Source organism: Anser cygnoides, chromosome 17 (genome assembly GCF_040182565.1).
Source record: "Anser cygnoides isolate HZ-2024a breed goose chromosome 17, Taihu_goose_T2T_genome, whole genome shotgun sequence".
NCBI lineage: Eukaryota > Metazoa > Chordata > Aves > Anseriformes > Anatidae > Anser > Anser cygnoides.
The window spans coordinates 10,472,160-10,493,574 of NC_089889.1; the positions used below are offsets into that span (position 1 = coordinate 10,472,160).

The following is a 21,415-nucleotide window of genomic DNA, read 5'->3' on the forward strand; positions in this document are numbered from 1 at the left end:
GGGCTTTTGTCTGATCAAACAGAGTAAAAAAAGAAGGGCCCGCAGGATTTGGCCTATTATAGTTAGAGCCCTACATAAGTACTGTGGCACAGCTGATGTATTGGCCAGGCTGCTTCTCAGCCCAGCCCCATTCTGTCCCTGTCTGTTCAAACCAGACTCACACCCCTGGCACAGTATTTGAAAGAGGCTACAGGGATGCTGAGCACCCACATCTCCTTCCTCCTTCAAGGCTCTGTGGAATGCTGAGAAGGCAAATGAACCTTTCAGGCTCTGTTGAGCAAAGAGCTGTGGCTGTTCCCAAAGTGAGGGCCCAGTGGCCGCAAGAACAGGTTCTTTTGCAGAGGCACTGTGTGATACTTGTGTCACGGATGCACACGGGGAGCCCAGGCTGTTCCTACAGCTGTGTGCCCTCACGTTACAGCTACCAACACCCTGGCTTGCTGTGAAGGGCTTGCCATCTGTCACGGGCACCTGGGCTCGGCGTGGGTATGGCCCTGAACAGTAGCGAGCTTGTGACTCCAGCTGCAGAACGCGGAAGGTCAGGCTGAGCTACTGGTTATACTGGGAGCATGACTCGGTTGCCTGCAAAATCTCAGTGGCTAGAGATGGAATTCAGGCTTCGGGTTTTTTTTACCATCCTGTTGGATCACAACGATTTCGTCTGAGGAAAAGCATGCACTAAACTTGCTGTGCACTGCTCAGGGAGGGAGGGATGCATATGAGGAAAACACTTCTGCCCACTGCAGGTGAGGAACGGTGCCAGAATTGTACTATCAGTTGCAGACGACTAGCAGTGGGCAAAATTCCTGCCACTTTCTAGATTGGTAAAAACACCTCCTCTGGGTCCAACAACAGACTTACAGAAAACACAGCCCACGTAAGCACTGCCAGCCAGATGGCACGTTTTGAACCGTGTTAATCTCGACAACCTTTTGCAGCGTTGAGTTTGCCCGGGAATAAAAGCTCCCCCCAAGCGCCTGGATGCAAGGAGCGGTCCCGGCAGCATCCACTCCTCTCTTTGTCTTCTCCACCGAGGAACCCCCGGCAGAACAAGCCCCGGAGGAGGAGGCGCCTCCGGGAGAAGAGGCAGAGGGGGCTGCCCAGCCTGTGGCAAGACAAGCGCAGGGGCACGGACAAATAACCCCCGCCCGTCCCGGGTGCCCGTCCTCGGGGGGCGCCGGGAACCGCCAGGCGGGGAGCGGGGGCGGAGCCGGCCGGGAGGGGCAGCCCGACCTCCCCCGCCTCTCGGGGCACCTCCCCCGGCCCGGAGCCCGGTGGCGGCCCGGAGCGGACCAGCACGGCCATGGGCTCCCGGCTAAGCCGGCAGAGCAGCCTGGAGGAGGAGGGAGCCGCCGGCGAGGAAGCCAACGGCGGCAAGGCGGAGGGCGGCCGGGGCGACTTCCACCTCTCGTCCCTGCTCCTCCACCCGCAGAGGCTGCCCGGGGTGCTGCGGAAAGCCTCCCCGGCGCCCTACGTGCGGCGGGTGGGGTGGCTGCGGGAGATCCAAGCCACCATCCGGGAGCACAAGCGGGAGCACGCCGTGCACATCCTCAGGCTGCTCAGGAAGGTAAGCGCTGCGGGCTGGGCTGGGCTGGCCGGGCAGAGCCGTGCCGAGCCGCCACCTCCGGGGATGCTCGGGCAGGAGCAGCCGGGGGGGCCGGCAGCCGGAGCCCCCTCCCCAGCCCGGCCGTGCGGGTCCGCAGCCCCCCGGGGCGCGGCTCTTTGTGCTGCCCGTCGGGAGTCGCCCCCTCTCGGGAACAGGGGTCGGGAGCGGGGCTGCGCAGACCCCAGGAAAAGGGGTCCCCGAGCCGCAGCCGCGCCCAGCCTCGACGACCCCCCAGGGAAAAGCCGCCGGGCACCCCACTGCCACTGCCACCAGGCCCCCCGCCCAGGCAGCCTGGCCAAGAGCTGGCTCCGGGAGCAGCCAAGACGGTGCTGGGGAGGCCGCCTGGGACAGACTGGGCTGAGAGGAGAGGGAAAGGGGTCAGTGTATCAGCGGGAGCTTGCTTCTGTCTGCCGCCATTCCCGGACAGAGAAGGCAGCGTGCAGACAGCCTGGTGCCAAAGTGATGCTGAGCACAGAGCCCCGCTGCTGGAGCAGAGCCAGCTCCTCCGCTGCTCAGCGGTACCGTCGCCTTCCAGACAAACTCGGCTCCCCCAAATTGCGGGCAACTCCGTAATAAATAGCAGAGGGGACAGATCCTCCCTCCAACTCAGGCATAAAACAGCATCGGTTCTTAGCTTATCACGTTGTTTCATTATCTAGTGACACGCTACGTATCTTGGGACCACAATGAGTGTCTTGCCACAGTGGCATGTAGCCTTTGCGTGCAAGCCCCTTGGAGCAGGGACTGGCTTGCAAGGCTGCTTGTGCAGCCACGCTACCAGAGAGCGCAGCAGCCGCAGGGAGCTGCATTAACAGCCCTGGCTGCTCCCGGAGCCCCAGGTTTTGCAACACACCTGACAGTGGAGATCAGTGCGCTACCAGCAAGTTGCATTTTTATGACTAAGAATTTACAAGACCTAAAATTACATCACTACTTTTCATATCCACTGCCCTAGAGTTCACGGGAGGAGTACTACCAGCACTACAAACACCCTTCTTGCATGCATGTAGATAGATAAACCCTAAGCAAAAAGCTTGTATGGCAGACAAGGACTGAATAAGATTTCAAAGATGGTTTTGGAAAAGCACTGTTAGAGTCAGCCATTGACTTCATAAGTGTGGCAACATAACATGAACAGACTTTTGTAGGGTTTACCAGAGGCCAGAATTACAAAATGTCATTTCTTATAGTGCTCAGCGCCTCTCCTTGAGGCTGAAGCACTGAAATCCCTCACAGACCTTGAGGTCTCCAGAAGGTCCATCTGGGAACAGCCGGGCTTTGAATGCTGACTCACGAGGCCATTGGGAGCAGAGGGTCCTTTCCAAGCCCTCCTTTCCATGCAGCCTGCCAGTTCCTTTCAGGATCAGCTGGGCGCCTGGCTTCCCAAGTCTGCATTGAGAATTGCCATGTCCTGGGCATGCCCTTCCAATTCTCCTCGTTATTGCTGGTCCCTACCTCTGCCTGTCCATGCCAAAACAGTGACTGCCTGTTCATCTGCTCACACCACAGTGGGACATGCATCCTGTACTCGCACTGCAGCCTGCCTCTGCCAAGTTAGGCGGAACCCATCCAACACCCCCAGAACCTCCTATTCTCGGTGTGCTCAAAGATTTCAGAGACAGAGAGCTAAGCTGCTACGGTGTATTGCACCTTTCAACAACTAAACACAGCTGTCAGCCAGGCTGGGGTCAGGCACTCAGAACCAGTCCTCCTCATGTGTCCCATGCCAGCTTTAAAGTGTACCACAATCAGCCTTTTCATCATTTTACAAAATTGCATCACTCTTCAAGTAAATTCAGCCCTTAGCTTGGTGCCCAGCATATCATTCCTTACACAGACTGGCTTACCTTGGCAGTAACACGTTCTCAGGAGTCGTTGATGAAGGCATCCCAGGTGAGGGTCTCTTTGTTACCTGTAAAAAGAGACACACCTCATTCACTCCAGGGGACCACACTTTACACCATGCCTTGTCACTGTGCCTTAGGCCAGGGTGTTTGCAACCCCCAGGGAAGGTAGAGCAACATTGGAAGCAGAATTGCAACCTCCCTGATGGAGCAGATGCACTCAGCCAGACCGAGGGGCATGGGCTGCTGCTGAGTGCCTCCTGCTGCAAGGCAGCTGCTGCTCCCAGCATACACTGACCTCGTCCAGCCCTGCAGATTTACCCTGCAGGCTGTAAGTGGATCTGCCAGTGCTTTTCAACCTGGGGTCTACAGACTCCAAGGGGCTGTGGATTGTTCCTAGGACATCAGAAGGGTGTAATTAAATAAAGAAAGCCAGCTCTAAGCAGATCCACTGAATAGGGATGCAAAATTTCTGCATTTTAGAAGACTACACACTGAGAACAACTGCAAGCTACAGGTGTACACTCATACACATTTCTTTTGTACAGCAGCACTCGAACAGCTCCACTGCACGTGGTCTTAGTCCCAGAAATACCCACCTGCAAAAGACAGGCCAGCTTTCCTGCTGGTGTGAGTGGGCATTGCTCAGCTGAGCTAGTGGAGACGTTAGACTTAGACGAGCAAAAAGTCTGGTACAATCCGATTTCCCTGTGCTGAGACACTGGCCAAGTGTCATTTTGAAGATAACGGCACAAAGCCAACTGAACTGCCCAGATTGATAATATTCTGCTTTCTGCTGCCACCCTTTAGGTGGCCCATTTTCCAAAGAACGAAGGAGGAGAGGAGGAAGAAAGAGAGGGAGGGTGCAAGGTAGGAATACAAGAAAAATGAACTAAAAAATGCCCCTGGGCTAAGAATTTATGGACTATCAGTGCAAAGTGAATAACCACACCTACATTTTATATAAAACCCTCGCAGGCAGGATTTATAATGAGAATGCAGATTCAGCTTAATGGTGTAACTCCAACTAGGGGAGTTTAATTACTGCTCTGACATCTACTGCTGCATGCTCAGCCATGCCATCCTCTTGGCAGCTTTCTTCGTCTATGCATGTTACACTTCGTGTAGGAGGCTCCGTTTCCCCGAAGCCTTACGGTTAAGGGAGACGTTGGCATGATGCCTGGGTACACTCCTGGCCCATATCCAGCTGTGTCTGTCCTTCAGGATTGATCCACTGCTTGGGTTCCTTGGTTGCTTGCGGGTATCGTCTGTGTACCCACAGCGGTGGGGCTGTATAGCATTTGATTTATTCTCCCTTTCTCCATCAGATCTGCAGTCAGGATCTGTCTCTGTTGTGCTCTCTGCTTGATTCGGTCTGAGCATATCCAGAGCAGGAGAGAGTAGATACAGCACTGGCATTGGTTGCTGCTTGGGGTTAAGATCCAGCACCTCTGCCAACTGTGGCTCTGTCCCTGCTGGTTACGTATTTGTGTGCGTGTGCACGCCCAGCTTTCTCTCTCTTTTTGTAAGAGCTCTCAGTGCGTCTTTCCCTGGGTGGTGCCTGAAGCACACATTCAGTGGAGCAGTGTGAACATATGGGGCACCCATTTGCTTATTCATTTCTCCTGGCAGCAGCATGCAGAATGGGCAGAGGACTTGTTTCCTCCCTCAGCTGAGACCTCCTTGTCAACTGAATCAAACTCAGCACCATCCCAGTTAGGGAGCTTTTTTGTTCTACTTTTCTGCTGCTGGGGTATTTTTCTGCCCTCAGGGTATTTTCAGGCGAGTTTCTGCAGTCTTTCTTTCCAGGATGCTCTCCTGTTTTCCCATGTGGTATCTCCCAGTTGTAATTCTTGTGTCGTATTAGGTTTTTAGCTTTCCTCTTAGCAAAAAACAGCACAGTTCTTTGCAGTATCACCCATCTGGCCCCTGGGGAGGCATCTTGTTCCCAGAGATGCTGAGGTTTCTTCTGCTATGCCCAGAGGTGCCATGTACCCTAGGGTCCATGCATGCAAATTGTTCTCCTAGCTCACATCGTGGATGATGGAAAGAGGACTCCCCATGACTGACCTGCAGAGCTAACTATAAATTTACCATTACACCCTAAAAAAAAATACTGCTGGTGCTTAGTACTTACTGAAAATCTCAAAGCACAGCTCACCTCGTACTCGTGGACAGGACTAGGGTAGATGGTAGTACCTGAATACCTGTAGAAAAGGTTTGATTTTTCCAGAAAAGCTGAGACTGGAGTGGCAGGTTTGGAGCCAGCCCTTCTGCACGGCGCCTTCCACAGATTCACACGCTGAAGCTGACAAAACTGTGAGTTTCTCTGGAGAGAATTCACCCTGGGCTCCATCCAGCCTGTAAATGATACTGCTCTTACCTTCCTGTGGTAGGTGGAAACAAGGCAGTCGGTCCGTGGGCTGTCTAACTCAGCTTCACACTGAATCTCATGCAGCTCTCCACATCTCCGCTATGATGGGTCAGGCACAGCTGCTTCACCTTTGCTAGATAGTTTCCTATGCTGAGTAACCAGCTGGCACCTCATGGGACTTATTTTCTGGTTTCAAATACCTCATGGTTATGGCTTCAAGGAAGCCCGTGTATCTGTCTGTTTTCCTTGTAGGACCTGGGACTGGAAGGAACATTCCTCAATGAAGTCCTCTACAAAAACGCGACTTTCCTCAACTTGGTGGATCCCATCTCCCACGACTTGCTGATGAGCCTTGCTAGAGATCTTCAGTGTCCCAAAAAGGTGAACCCTCCCCTCAGCTCAGTGGATACCTTGCAACATAGCACTGATGCAGAGTGAGCCCAGATGGGGTGGCTCGTTCTGGGTGGTGTTCTGCAATCCTCCAGAGCCAGCCAGCATACACCCTTGGAGTCATAGCACATATTCTTGTGCATATTTCTCTAGAAATCAGTTAAAAATACCTCAGAACATGAATGCAGCTAGGGGAGAGGGAGGTTACAGGCCCAGAAATCAGGAATTTACTTTTCTTGCTAACAAAACTTGGCAGGGTACATGCCAAATAAAAATAAGCGATGAGGGGGAGGCAGATGGTGGTGGCATATTCAATGGCATGTCCCAGCGGTTCAAAACAGCTGGCTTATGGGGGGTCTGTGGGGCTGCAGAGGGGAGCAGAGATCCCCGCACCTCTGCCCAAGCTGGTGACTAGGAGGAGGAGCAGAACCTTACTTCTCAGGCTTTGTCATATAAGACTACCCTAACCCTCACTGGGGAGCAATACATCCTCCCCATAGCCCCTCCAGACCTCTGAGTAAAGGGTGCAAGTCGGAGCTCAAAAAGCAAATATGTGTGCAGGATCCCTGCACTGCTGCCACAGTGCTTCAGAGAACGAAGAGAGCAGAAAGAGTGCAGATAAACCTCACAGATATCACAGTCCCACAGCAACACCAGCATCTACTTGTTACCCTTCGCTGCCACTAACACCATCCGTTCGCTCATCAGGCTTGGCAAGTTTCAGGTTTGCTTTAAGAGGAGGGCAACAGGATGAGCTTATGCAAAGACAGCCATTAAGTACATGCAGCTCAGAGCAAACTGGTGCCCTAGGGAATGCCTAGTGGCTTTCTAAGCCCCATCGCTACGCTGCAACACAGTCTGAAAAATTTTCTCTTCAAGGGTAATTTTTGTCCAAATATTATAAGCACCTAAAAAGGAATCGGAGGGGAGAGGTTGCAGCAATAGGACCTCTTAACCATAGTTCACTGGCCTCATCTCCAGCTGTTCTAGACTGTTTTATCCAGACCACCTCCAACCTCCCACTGTGCAGTGCCCTTCGGGGCGGGGGGTGGCACATGCCATTGTGTAGATGAGATTTTCCCTATTTGTTGAGCACCTCAGGTGCCTCTTGAAGCCACCAGGAGTTTAATTTGGGGGGGCTGGAAAGACTCAGCACCCCACAGCACCAGCACCCATCAGCAGAGCACGTCCGCTCTCCGCCCCTGGCTGAGCACCTGGTGGCTGTAACTGCATTACAGGCAAGCAGCTGAGTGCAACTCCCAGCCTGTCAGTGGAAATTAAATCAGAGAGGACACGGCAAGGAACAGGAGGGTAATTCTCAGTTGTGAGCCAACAAACAGTTGCAGGGCATTGTGCCAGCTTCTGTACTGAAGCCTGGTGTGCACGTGCACCCACTTGGAAAGGTTTGCTGATGTAGGTGGCACCAGGGTGCCAATTCCAGCCTTGCCAGCACAGAAATGGCCCACAACAGGGCATCTAATCCCAGGCACGGACCAGTCCCTGTGGGGTTCCCGAGGGAGCAGTGCTGTGCTGAGCACCGAGGCTGGGATCCCTCCTGACTTGGCACAGCAGAACGGCCACATGCTGGCAGCGCGTCCCTGGGATGTTCGGCTGATTCAGTGACTACTTGGAGAAGTCACCGTGCAGCTGTTGGCCCACAGTACAGCTTGCAATAAAGAATAAATTAGCGTATTCCCTGACAGCTTTACTATGTGTTTACCTATCAAATCCCTAAACGCACACGTTGCACCACGGCTGGAGGGCTGAGGAATGGGAATGCAGGTCTCTGTCAGCATTTGGAAAATATGACAGAGGAGGCAGAAATCCCAGCCTTCAGCAGCTGCCATTTGTCATTCTGCTTCACCAGGGGAAGAGGTGCTTTCAAAGTCATGGAGACAGGGAATGTGTGCAAAAACAAAATCAGGAAAGTAGCAGCCACCTCGGTGCCTGATGAGTTACTGCAGGGGTTGGAGGGAACTGCTGTTGGGAAGCTCCCAAACTCAAATATCTGGGAGAAGAAATGACTGCAAGGAAGGGAGGTGCAAGATGGGGACCTCGCTGGTTCCCTGTCCCACCGTCTCCCATCTGGAGCATGGGAGGGACCAAGAGTCCAGGTGCTGCTGCAGGAGGAGCAGGGGTGTCCCAGAGCACCTCTCTCCTAGCGAGAAGCCCCTTGGGGATGGGACAAGGGTGCTGGCTGCTGGACTTCCACATCAGGGGAGCAGATGGGCAGTCCAAAGACAGTATGCAGCTGAAGTCTGGGAAGCACGGTGACAAGGTAATCGATAGAACTTTAGCACAGTCCTGTAACGCAATGAGTCAGCAGCTTGTCTGCTCACGGGTGCTGCTGAGGATACAACAGTGAGGAGCTGAAACACTCCTGCTGTCCACACGTTGTGCTTTTGTGGAAGTACAGCTCTTTTGAAGAAAAGGGCCTAGGATTCCCCTGCACAGAGCCCCTTGCGCATTGTCAGCCACTCCTGCCCTCCAGGCAAGCTCTAACCGTGACACCCAGCGCGATGCCAGGCCTAAAGCAGGACCCCCTGCCACAGACTCCCCTCTGAGCACCACCTGCTCCCCAGTAGGCTGTGTGATTGCAGCCCCAGTCCCCTGGTCAGGGCAGGAACAGGCTGGCTAGGCTGAGGTTCTTCCTGCTCCTGGTATCCCAGGAGGGGCTGCTGTGTCACACAGAGGCATCTCTGGCCTTGTCACCCTTCCTCTTTTATCCTCTTCTCCATCTCCTATTCATTCCCCTGCTTCATTATCACCCCTGTCCCTTTCCCATCCTCTGCCTTGCCTCCTGTCATGCAGCATCACACGCAGAGAGTAAACTGTCCCTTTGCTTTCAGGAATATGACCCCTGGAAATCCTCAGACAGGATCTGCAGGCAGCTGATTTACCACCTAACCCCACACTCGAAATGGCACCGACACGGCATGCCCCGGAGGAAGTCCCAAGTGTGGTAAGTGGCCTGGTTGGGGACAGCAGGGGCAGGCACGGAGCGGGGTCTGCCAGGAGAAACCGTGCTGCAGCCGGGCATCATCCCAGTCTGCCCCTGCTGCCCATCTTGGAGAAAGGCAGGGTTGAGAACCTGCATGGCAACCTCTGCTCAGCCTCTTAGAAAATCTCAGCCAAATGGCGCAGCGTCAGTGCCAGCACTCCTCTCCCTGGCTTGGTTTGCTATTTGCTCCTTTTCAATCCCACTGCGTTCGTGGTACCGCAGCAGCCAGCCCTCCCAGCAGGGCCTGCAGGGTGCATGGCCCAAGGAGCATGGCCAAAGCCGCAGCCCTGCCGGCCACCCTGCACTCTGCCGAGCTCAGCCAGCCCCAAATTTACACCCCACTTCGTCCTTGTTCATCCCCATACAGCTTCCCCGTCTGCTGGGAGGGTCTCACGATAAAAGGCAATGCCACAAGCTGCATGCGCCGCTCTATGGGGAGCACTTTGCGGTGGCTGGCAGAGAGGTGGCCGTCCTTGCTTGCCTCCCACGGCTCCTCCAGGAGCAGGACGGAGACCCGAGGTGGTGCAGGGCCTCACGCACAGGGAACGCAACTCAAAGCACTTGGCCACAGACAGCTCCCCAACGGCGGCTGCTTTCTGTTACTACAAACCCATTCAAACGCCCACACTTGTTCTCCCCCGATACTTGCTGTTTTTTCTAACCAGGTAAAGAGCAATCCCTACTTCTTTTAAACCCACACCTTCTCTTGTTTTCTTCGAGCAAAGCATTGTCCTATGACACAGATCTCCAGTGCTGAAGGAAAGGGAAAAGCAACTACAAGAAGAGCCCCATTAGCCTCCCAGAAATGAATGTAAGATTGGGTAAAAAGATAAAAATGGCAGTGCCTGGTCTTGGCCTTTCTTGAGACTCTCAGAGTCTTTGATGGATGTGCCAGCAACTTAAAATTCCCCACGGGAAGTGATATTTCCATAGCACCTTTTGTTCTGACTCAGAAGTAGATCCCCAGCATGCCTTAAGGAATAAAATCCTATTGGTTTGCTGCCACTACAATTTCCAGGCTATCTGCCTCATATCTGTAGCCCCCCCCCCCCGGCCTTTGCCACCAGATCTGCATGCTCTGTGACTTTTAATGCACTCTTCTCCAGCACCCCTTGGGGCAGGCTGGTTAGTGCAGCCTGCAGGTGGGATCAAAGGCACAGAGCCATCAGTCAGTCCCAGGGTACCAGAAACTGCAGAGCAGCAGTTTGCACCCAGCCTGCCATCCTTCTGCAAGAGCATCAAGCCTGCGCAGTCACCCAGTAGTGATGCAGAGAGCAAGTCTGGGGCCAGAGAAAGGGCCCAAACCCCACACAGAGGGGTCAGGTGATACCCCAAGTATTAGCTGGGTACAGAGCATCTGTGAGTACGAGCAGGGAGAAGGCAGCAAGGCAATGTGTGATGGAGGGGAATATAGATCTAAAATGGGTGGCCCTGCCTGGCAGCCAGACCCAGCTGCAAGGTATTATATAAGACAAAATAATTTTGATTAAATATTAAACAGCAGCACTTCCTCTTTGAAAACTGGAGAGGAACTGGTTTGCAGTTTGCGGCAAAAAGTACCTGCAGAGTTGGCATCTTTGGCTGCTGCAAGAAAATGGATGTTGCTAGTAGCAGGAAAGCAAGAAATAGCCGCTTCACTTGGAGGTATCAGGGCCTAATTTTGTCCAGCCAGGCTGTTCTTAACTGATCTGAATCCTCCACTTCCTGCCATCTGCTAGTGGGAGCACTTTACTGTGATGTGTCTGAACCCATGCCCTTGGCTTGTACCCTTCCTGCCCTCGAGGTCCTTTAAAAAGTATGTGTGTAGCAGCAATACTTCTGAAGGCATTTCTAAAATTTATTGGGGATCTGGGACAGTTGAGAGGAATCAGTGCATGCAAACCATCCTCAGAAACTGAATTTTGTGGTCCCCTGAGCTTTGGCTTCTGGCTTTCATGGAGCTGGTACTCTTGTTCTCTTCTGAAATGTGATTTCTGCTTTCTGGCAGCATGCCATATGGGTCCAGAAGATAATTAACAAGTCCAGTCCACAGACAGTTGTGAGCATCTGCCAGGCATTAATTACATTGGAGCTGTTGTGGAGATGTGGCGTGGGAGGTGGAAAGGACCCGCACTCCTACAGCCAGATCACACACAGGTGTTCGCCCCATGGCCAAGCAACAAACCTGCAGGTCAGGAACAAACCAGTCACATCCCCATCCACTCTCAGTGGAACCCCAAACCCTCAGGAAGTACAAACCTGAGCCACCCATGAACTGATGCAGTAGAAAGGATAAGATAAATTTCTTCAAGCACTCCTGTTTTGGTACACAGCGATCCCAGCAGAGCTGGAATTGTAAGCTCTGTTAAGGACCAATCAGGCTGCTACCAAGCAGGTTCAGTCTTATACTATTCGTGCCATAGAGCCCCAACAGGTACCAAACATTCACAGATAGACTAAGTTTGCAAAACACCATGAGCTACCAAAAGAGCGATGGTAATGGGGCCCCGGCCGTGAGTCTAGGAGAGAAATCAACCCACTGCAAGTTGCCATCAGCCCACGTGCTTTTACCAGCTGAAGGCCCCAGGCCAGAAGCAGAGCCCATAGAGAAACGTGGAAGGAAAAAGTTTATTGCAGCAGACAGAAGGCAACAGGAGCTGAGTGGGGAGTGGAGATCCAGCCCAGGGTATATCTGGTTTCTCCAATCAACTTGTCACAGATGATGCAGGGAGATGGGTCCATCTCTGCATGCCAGCTAGTGGGTTCTTGACAGCAACTGTGTGCCTCATGTAATCAAGGCTTTGCAATGTTCCAGCTGTGCTTTCACCCAAAGGGACCTATTTCAGCTGCCCGGGTTTGCCACGCTGAAAGCAAGGGGCTCCATTCTCCTTTCCTGCAAAATCCCATCGCAGGTCTGCAGCTTCCAGCCAACAGCCTGCACCCCACCTTGCAGCTACTTGGGTAGGCTGCCTAAGCAAACAGAGAAGTTGAGCTTGTATTTGTAGGGGATTTAAAATTAAAAGCCTAAGGATAACATTTCCTCAGCAGGAACCAGCATGACCTTACTGCACAATTGTCAATCTCTTACATCCTAATGGGACTTCAGTTATAGAACTGTTTTACAGTGGTATAGATTCTTCACCCTTAATGAGATGAACACATCCAAGGCTGTTGTTTAACTCCAGCTTCTAATTAAATCGATGTTTATTGTGTAAAGAATAATGGGTTGAGAAATACTTCTCTCTGGGGACATAGGGTTTTTAGGCTATCAAGACCACTTCTGTGACATTTTGACAGATGCAGAACTTTTGGATATTACTAAGTGTTGGTTTCAGATATCTCAAGGTTTCCTTAGTTCAGTGTTGTGGGAGGACTGCATGTTCTCCTCCAGAACAGGGCTGGACGCAGAGGGCTCATTACTTCCCAAGGGCAAAGCCACGCTGGACTATAGTTCAGAGAGGAAAGGTAGAAGGGAATGAGGTGAATGTAGTCTTTGACTGGAGAGCTGGGTCACAGCCTATACTGCAGTCTAGAAGCTGTGGGTTACAACTGAGCTGCCTTGACAAAGCTGGGTCAGGGAACTTTATGCAGCTTCCACTTGCATTGCCCCCAGAGCTGGCTACTCAGTGCCCTCCTTTCTTTAGTGCAAAGGATCAAACCTGAGCCCGTAAAACAAGCAAGCAGCAAACAGACTGATCTTTGCAAGCAGGGTGTTCGCGGAGCAGAGAAAAAAAAATTCCACACAGTAACCTGTTCTGGAAGAATAAAGGCAGTTGCGTGCATGGAGTTAGTAGCTCACACACTGCATACATCTGGGCTTTCCTTGTCACAAGTTGCAGCACGGTTTTTGTTCATCTGCCTGAGCAAGCTTCATTTTGAAACACCTTGGCTAATCTGAAGCTGGGTGGGGAACCAAGTGTTCCTTCTGGGCTCATTGCTCTGTTGCTCATTTATTGATGTGCACTGCCCAGACATTGCGGCATTGGATGCACTTTAAAAATGCAGTGAAAGCATTTGTGTCTAGAAGACTACAGGGAAGCAGCTCAAAAGGGCTTTGGGTCTTTTTTTTTTTTTTTTCACTCTTGAAAACATCACTCAGGGCCATGGATGACAGCTCTGGCAGATTAGATCTCAGCCTTCACATTGCCTGAGATGAATACTAAGTAGAGCTTCCATTTCACCCTTATGCAACAGAGTAAATAGCCACCACCATTCCTGCTTTACAGACAGGAAGCCAAGTTAGAGAATACCACTCAATTAACTAAAGTCACATGGTAAGAGTCAGATGTGAGTACAGGAACTGCCTCACACAATGTTTTTTGAGAAGCTGCTGCTCACAGAGACATCGACAGACACAAACTGGTGAATAAGCCGTGGAGAGACAGCAGCTGTTCCCTCAGCTTACAGTGCTGAGACCCAACCACTACCCGTGACCAAGGTTCCCAGCAGCACTGGGAGACAGGTTCATCTGGAAAGGCTGTTAGTGATGGAAGGGGGCAGCCGCACCTTGACACTGGCCTGTTAGAGATCGGAAGGAAAAATCCAAGACCAACAGGCAGGAGAAGCAGGACACAGGTGGAGAGATGAGCAGGGAATGAAAGGATGCAGGCTGGGTGGCAGCAGGGACCTTATGCCTTCATGACTCTTGCACAGGTAAATGTTTGACAGAACTGGGAGGATGAGAGGTACTCAGCTGCATCATCACCTATGGATATCCATGTCCTACCCCAGTCGCAGAGGGAGGGTGCCAGGAAGAAGGCTGCCTCTGTGTTCCCTTCTCTCCTCAGGGAGGGATCTCCTCCCAGCTGATCAAAAGAGCGTGGGTGCAAGGATGGAGACGTGACTTGAGGGACTCCTCATGGAAGTGGCCTGTTTGTGCACAGCTTCCGTCTTTGCAGACGTGCTGGGCCCAGCCTCAGAACAGCTTGGGCTGGGTTAGCCTAGGTCAGCACTTTTGAGGCTTCTCGTTCCTTTGTCTCATCAGAGGCAGCTAAAGCCAGCCCTTCAAAGCAGCACCCTGTGCCACAGGGAAGCAAAGGCAAACAGATCATGCTAAGTAGACAATTAAAAAGCCCAGAGTCCATCCCCTAAACTGCTGCTTAAAGCAGACCAGCCATCCAGATACACCTGCTGTTAGGCTCTGTGCAGGGCAGAACAGCCAAGAAACACCTGACTCATGGCTAATTAGCCACCTCTCCTCCCAGACTCTTTCCATAGCTCAGAGACAGGACAAAGAGGCTGCACCTGCAGGACCCTGAACACTCGTGCTGAACAAATTCCTTCAAACCCCACAACGTCAAGAGGAGGCCAAGCACCACTGTGGCTGCTGCTGGTCCTGGTCGTTGCACTGGTGAGAGCTGCTACAGCCACCAAAGAATTTAGCTGATGAGGAAGAAGCTGAAGGGCACTGATCTCTTCAGATGGCAGGAGGGCAGGCACTGCTCCCCACTGGAGGCTGCATCCAGCTCCAGGCAGGCAGCAGGGTCTGGCTGCTGATCGCCTTTGCTTCTTGTTCAGTTTCACAGGAAAGCTGGATTTCTCACTTGAAGCTGTTCCTCCAGCATTGGAGAGAGTTTCCTCTCTAAATTTGCTGCAAAGAATACAAACACCATCTGCTTCACTGCATCCAGGGTCCAGATCCTTGCTAGTTGCAAATCCTGGCAATTAGAAATTCACACGCAGCACCAGTTGCAGCAGCACAAGGTTAATCCAGCCTCCAGTGCTTTGCAGTCCTCCGCCTACATGTCCCATGTGCATCAAGAGCCATGTCACTAAGTAGCTGTTTTGTCTCACACAAAGAAGAAAGCTTCTTCAATTAAAGCAGTCTTTAAGCCTATTTTACTTGCAGAAATTAGGGGATAATAGATGACCCACTTCCCTGGAAATAAACCTGGCATTTGCTCAGCTGCTGCACGGATGTCTGAGAGCTTGGGGTCTCGTCCTCCCCTCTGCCCCCGACAGTCATAGAACTCAACGTTCCAAAAATACCAGATGTCAGATAATTCAGAGTAAAGCATTTACAGACATCTCCCTGCCACTGCTCTGGCCAAGGGACATATTTTCCTCTGAAGCAAGAGGAGTGGGCAGCTATTCTGTGCCCTGCCCCAGAGATGGTATTTAGGTGCACCTCTTGCAGCTGCACAGGAACACCAAGCAGTCAAGGAGAATTGCCAGGAATCCCAGCGTGCCGGTTCTGATGCTTCTTCACCTGCCAGAGAGCCAAGGGGCTGCTGCAGCATTAGGGGCTGTTGTCAGCCAGGGCAAGGCTTCTACCAGTGTTTTCCAACTAGAGGCATTTTTACAGGCAAGAGAAAACCACTGGAACTGAGACAGGAGGTTCAGAGTCACCCCTGCAGGTACAGAAATGAGGGCAAAAGGAAACAGCAAAAACAGAGAGGAGAGGAGAAAAAGCAACAACAAAAAGCCAGCAAAGGAAAGAGGGCCCTGGCACTGCACCCGACAGTTTAAGTACGTTCAGCCAGGAGCAGTCCAGCCTGGAGAATCAATTACAGGACAATGATTTGTCTGCTTGACTGAGGCTTCCTTGGGGTACTGGCTTTCAGCTCGGGAGAGCAGCAGAAGGTACTTGCCCTGGTCAAGCACAATCCATGACTTATTACTGCCGTCCCTGCACAGCAGTCAACAGGAGGGGAGGCTTAACGGGCAGCGAGACAAGCACATCACTTTTGTCCTTCTGACGTTTCACCCCACTTATCACTCCCTGCACTCAGAGCCAAGTCACCCAAAAGAGATCAAGAGCCATTCAAACTCACCCCCTCTTTGGAAAGCTGTTACTGCAGATACAGCAGGAGAAATGGCACCTGAATGCTAAGGCCTGCCAGAGGGAGTGGTGCCAACTGCAGACAAGACCTGCAGCGATCCCCCCCCCACCAGCCTGCTTTCCATCCCCATACCAAGCTGTGGTAGCACTAAAGCTCGCCCCTTGTAGCTGTACAACAGAAAGGTCAGATGAGGCTTTGCACAGACAAGGCTTGGGGTGAGGAGGTCCTTCTCTTTGTGTCCCATCTGCCTCCCGCTCCAGGATCTGCCACGGGTTGATAGCACCGTGGAAGAGAATTTTCAGGAGGCCCAGGTTCTGCTTGCACAAAACAGATGCTGAAGTAATTACAAGCTTGCTTCTAACCTTGTTTATCCTGTATTCTCCCTACACACACACCAACAAAGCCTTAATCTAAACCAATTCTGAGGCCAGAGAGGACTTGTGTCTCATCTCTTATACCAGCCAGTGGTATTTTGTCCTATACCACTGCCAGGGACCGGCGACAAACCAGACCAAAAAAAAAAAAAAAAAAAAAAAGAGAGAGAGACACAAAGAGTTTTTCCAGGTGAGACATAGAAATACAGCCCCCGCGCAGCCTGGGCTGTTGTCAAGCATCCCTTGGATTACCCAGAAAAGAGAGGCTAGCCCAGCGCCATCCGGACTGCAGCACACACAGTTCACAGCTTCCATTGCTGCTGTGAGCAATGCAGGTGATTAACTCTTTGCAGCCTTGTCTCAGGGACTCTGGTTTCAGAGATACCAAGTGCTGCTCCCAAGCAAAGGCCCTTTGGAGAGCTCACTTGTGTGCTCTTGGACCAACTGTAACTCCCCGCTACATCAGGCTCTGCTGTTTGGCAGTGCAGCCAAGCACTGCCCTCCTTGTCCCTCCCGTGATTCACTGAGGGAACGGTCTGGGTCATGTAAAATGTAATTTGATAAGTGACACGTAAGACTCTTTCGAACCTTCAGGTCTGAATGCAAGTTATTCCATGCTGTTAGCACTTTCTACCATGAGAGCTCATTAGCTTAAGTGCATGTTTGCAGGTACAGCCTCAGCCCTGCACAATGAATTCCCTCAGGACCCACAAGCACATATAGAAATAGCCAGAACAAAGTGCTGCCAATACCATAGAAGGAATGGGGGGGCTAGAGCATGGACAGGGCAGACTGCAAGGTCAATTCCACCTCACACTCCTTCAAGGAAGCACAGCTGCGGGCATACCAGCATCGAATGCGTCCATGAAGGGCTGATGCATACACTGAAGCACATTTATTCACCTGTGTTATCAGACACCCATAGGGAGTATTAGGGGTTGAAGTTTCTGGGATGCCATTAACTACACACATAAAGCAAAGCTTTAGAGGCAGCATCGCAACCTCCCCACAACTGCAGAAGGGCCTGGCACCACTAAAGCTCGCGGGGTCATTCTCACCTGCCATGGTAGCTCCTGTGGCGCTGGAACCTTCTCCAAGGAAATTGCATGTCCCCATGTACCTGCTGCTCTCAGGGCCTGGCTGTGCCGCAGCCGTGCAGGACACTACAGAGAGCCAGATAGGAAGAGTGGGCACCTTCAAACTGGTGGTTAATTCTTAGCCCACCCTGCTCCTCCCGACCCCAACAAGGCACTTTTACATCCCCAAAGCATGTGACTAAAGACACCAGTGGGGATCCTAGTAGAGCTCCCATACCCTTATGACTGATACAGACACAACTGGAAGGACAGCAAGGCTAGTGTTATTTACATAGAAGAATTAGTTTTTCAGACATTACACCAGCACACACTTTTACTCAGTCCTGCAACATCCTCCCCCCGACCTCCTATAGCCCCACAGCTCCTACTTCTCACAGCACTCTCACAGACCTGCAGTCCATCACAGAGCTCCACGTCCCACTCATTTTGCAAATCCAACAGCCCTATAGCACACCTTTACTTGCTATGCAGCCTACTTCCTCCTCTTCCTCTTCCTCCTCCTTCCATTTGCCAGGCAGATAGCAAGAACCACAGCTAAACCCAACTCTCTCTAGATTTCTTTTAGCACCCCTGTGCCCTCCCCACCTCCTCACAGCTGCAGCAGATCCCAGATGATCTGCTGACCACAGGGACCTAAATTAACAGCCACTTGTGCTGCTTACTGCTTGAGGGACACTGGGGAAGGCTTTTACAGGGACATGTGGTAAATCCACACCTGGAGTGCACTTTGTCTATAGGTTGTTTTCTTGACAAAATATCCTTTTCTCAGCCTTTTAACACTGCTCTACTTCTGCAGAAAAATCTGTTTGCAACAGACCTTGGCGTTCACCTGGAGAGGTGGCACAGAAACAGCCCCCACACAGTGCAAACCGGTGCATTTGGAAAGTTTGCTTGCCACGGTTATTTCTGCTGTCCACGCAGCACTGAATGTCTGTACGTGCACATACAGACAAACCCTTTGAAATGTGCTAGTGGAAGAGAGCTTAGCAACACGGGGTTAGCCAGTTCTTGCAGAGTTTATGTACAAGTGCTGAGAACACACAGGAAAGCCCCAGGACACAATCTGCCCAGAGGCATGGTGCAGACCTTGTGCCCGTTTCCCAGACAAGCTCCGTTAGCCTTTTGCTGAATGTTCTAGCCCAAGTTCCTCGTGAGCCCTCCCCTGCTCCAAGTATATACCCTTAATGGTCTCTCTCTGTCCCTTTCCATCATCAGCCTGAAGACCAGCCTGCAGAAGAAAGTGAGCCAGGACTCGATGGATCTGTCAGGGATCCCCCTGACCATGCGGGATGTCCACCGCATGGCCTACTACCTGCAGAACAACGGGGACCACCTCACCTCTGTGGACCTGAGCTTCACCGAGCTGAACGATGACATGGTGCGCCTGCTGCTGCCCTTCCTCTGGGCGCTGCCCAAGCTCACTCACCTTTCCCTCAACGGCAACCGACTGACGCGGGCAACCATGAAGGAGCTGACTGACACCATGAAGGACATGAACAAGTTCCCTTGCCTGGCCTGGGTGGACCTCGGCAACAACGTGGATGTCTCCTCCATGCCACAGCCCTTGCTCGTGGGCCTGCGCAAGCGCCTCAGCCAGCAGACCACGCTGCCTACCATCTATGAGGCGCTCGACTGCGACTCAGAGATCTCCAGCGGGCAGGAGGGCAGCCAGCTGGAGGATGAAGAAGCAGGAAGCACCCCGTCACGTGCTTTCCCTCAGCAGGGCTGCGAGAGGTGACTGGACAACAGGCCGGTGCTGGCACACTGAAGCCGTCCCAAGGAGAAATGCTGAGTACAAACACCGAGCAGAGGGCCAGCTTTACCGGCTTCCTTTGGCGCTTTTCTCTCGCCTTCCCTGGCATTTCCCCCCCAACTTGCTGTGAGACAAAAGCCTGTCGGTCCCCACAACGTGCTCCACTCCCTCCCCTCACTGCCAAACCCATCGCCCACGTTACAGAGAGGAACCAGTGACTTACAGTGAACCTGGTCCCCAGGCAGGGTCTCACTGGAGAACAGGAAAAGACCTGTCGGAGTCAAGAATATCCTCCAGAAGCCATTGGGTTGAGGGAAAGTGATGTGGGGGGAAACCTAAAACAGAAACAGGCTTGCAGTTTACTTCCTTTCTTCCTTTTCCTAGGCACCTTGAAAGGCTTGGGACCTGCAGTCTTGAGTGTGAAAGGAGGTACCCCAAGAGCCTAGCTGTTGTGGAGCTTAGCTGAAGGGCTCAGAGGCCAGAGCTGGAGCCCGGCAGTGTGTCTCCCTCTTGTGTCTGGCTCCTTTTGTTTTGTTTTTTTCCTATTGTGTGTTTTGTATTAACGTCTGAACAAAGGGACTTGGTCAGAGACCATTGGATTGCATAGGCTGGGGCGGACACATGGCTTGGAACTGCAGCATCAGGATATTTGCTGTGTGACCGGGGTGAGAGGGAGGGGAAGGAGGTATGTGTTGGTGGGAGCATGGGGGATGGGGTGAGTTGGGATGGGATGGGAAGGCCGAGGGTAGAAAAGGGAGGGGAAATAGTCTTGTGGTTTAACAGGATTGGTTTCAAGAACTGTGTTTTTGTATTAAAATTACAACTTCCAAGTGAAATTAAGGAGAATCAGACAGCTAAGCGCATAACTGTGACACTAGAGGAGCAAGCAGCAAACGTGCCAGAGGTGGGCACTTCCCAAACTAAAGCGCAAAGCGTTGGCTCCTCATGGCATATTGCACACCTCTTAATGCAGAGACGTGATGTGAGCAGCTGCATTGCCATTTTCAATGCTGTCCAAAACCAAACCAGTGATGCAAAATTTCTAGTGTTTTCCACATTGCTCATGCTCTATATAAACACAATAAACAATTCTCTTGGATATAAGCATGAAGCACTGCTAAGTCTGAGTATCTGGGTTGTTCACAAACTGAGCCAGCAAGCCAGCCGCTGCAAAATAAGGACCAAGAGTTCTCGTGCAGCGCCTGAGCAGTGGGAGAGGACCAGCAGGTGCCATTCACACCAGTGAGTGAGGTTCATTCCTCATAGGAGGATGAAACATCTGTGCTCATTTGAGGTAGGCTGTGGCCTTCCATGTTGCAAAAAAAAACTGATAATACTTTATCTGGTAAGTCAAGTCGTCTCGATTATCTGTCCCCACAGGAATTCAGAGAGCGGATATGATTTTGAAAGACTTAAGAGTTAAAGAAATCAGATGAATTAAAAAGAATACCAACGTACAAATCCTGGCCCTCCTAAACTACAAACGGTAACCTTGTCTTTCTCTGCTGACTCTCTCTGGGAGTCTCAACACATAAGTAACTCTCATATACTAAGCCACACAAATCCACATGAAATAGATTCTTTCATACTCCTTGCTGATCTCTCAAGATGTTGCAAAAGCAAATTGGTGATACTTACTTATCAAGTGATTTCTCCCCTTTGGACCGAGAGTGGGGGCACCGGGTGGTATCAGTATCTCTGATCAACCGCCAAAAACCTCAAGTAGACCATGTCCCTTGAGGAAGAAGGCTGGCTTTAGAGACACCTGTAAGTATTATAACCTGACACTGCGAATGCTGGACCTGGTCCTCTTCGCACTTGGGTCACGGGATGCTTTGCCACTGGAGCAGGACCTCATAACCTTCCTTATAACCTTCGTGTTGTTAACATGCAGACAGAAGCGTTGTAAAGGCTCTGTCCTCCCAACCCAAAAGAGCAGAAGATACAAGAGGTAAAGCAAATATAGCTGGGGCCAGGTGTTAGCTGCCCCATCCCAGTCAAGGTGGGAGAGAAAAGGCCCCTCGCCAGAACATGGTGCTTAGCCAGGAGGATGGGGAACAGGGAGCGCTAATGTAGCTAGGCCCCACCACAACTGGTGGCAGGAAGGGAGCGTGTTCCCCTGTACAGTTCTCACCCCAAACCACTTTTTAGCCCTTCCAGCGAATCTGGATAAGTAGAGTAATTTCTGTGGCACGAGCTGTGTTTGGGAAGCATG

General features: G+C 51.9%; 2 protein-coding genes across 4 annotated transcripts in view; one reads left to right on the plus strand and one right to left on the minus strand.

Moving 5' to 3' along the window:
- Nucleotides 1-19,528, minus strand: part of GGT1 (gamma-glutamyltransferase 1) — a 60,020-nt gene extending 40,492 nt beyond the window's left edge. The window contains exons 1-3 of one of the 3 annotated variants that reach the window (XM_013173609.3): nucleotides 19,424-19,528; nucleotides 17,409-17,513; nucleotides 3,454-3,518 (exon numbers count right to left, since the gene is read on the minus strand). In XM_013173609.3, coding sequence (XP_013029063.1) covers nucleotides 3,454-3,494 — 41 coding nt within the window. In that variant the 5' untranslated portion in view covers nucleotides 3,495-3,518; nucleotides 17,409-17,513; nucleotides 19,424-19,528. Of the gene's footprint in view, nucleotides 1-3,453; nucleotides 3,519-17,408; nucleotides 17,514-17,837; nucleotides 18,016-19,423 lie in introns of those variants that run through there. The other 2 variants (XM_013173607.3, XM_013173608.3) reach the window with 2 other exon arrangements.
- LRRC75B (leucine rich repeat containing 75B) lies at nucleotides 36-20,311 on the plus strand. The gene is made up of 4 exons (XM_013173616.3): nucleotides 36-1,567; nucleotides 6,077-6,205; nucleotides 9,064-9,176; nucleotides 18,663-20,311. The coding sequence occupies exons 1-4, from the start codon at nucleotides 1,304-1,306 to the stop codon at nucleotides 19,183-19,185; spliced, it is 1,029 nt and encodes a 342-aa protein (XP_013029070.1). The 5' UTR covers nucleotides 36-1,303; the 3' UTR covers nucleotides 19,186-20,311.
- The last annotated feature ends 1,104 nt before the right edge of the window (nucleotides 20,312-21,415 follow it).

Coding starts and splice junctions, on each gene's coding strand:
- LRRC75B (XM_013173616.3), top strand. CDS start 1,304: ATGGGCTCCCGGCTAAGCCGGCAGAGCAGCCTGGAGGAGGAGGGAGCC. Junction 1,568..6,076: donor TCCTCAGGCTGCTCAGGAAG/GTAAGCGCTGCG, acceptor TTTTCCTTGTAG/GACCTGGGACTGGAAGGAAC. Junction 9,177..18,662: donor CGGAGGAAGTCCCAAGTGTG/GTAAGTGGCCTG, acceptor TTCCATCATCAG/CCTGAAGACCAGCCTGCAGA.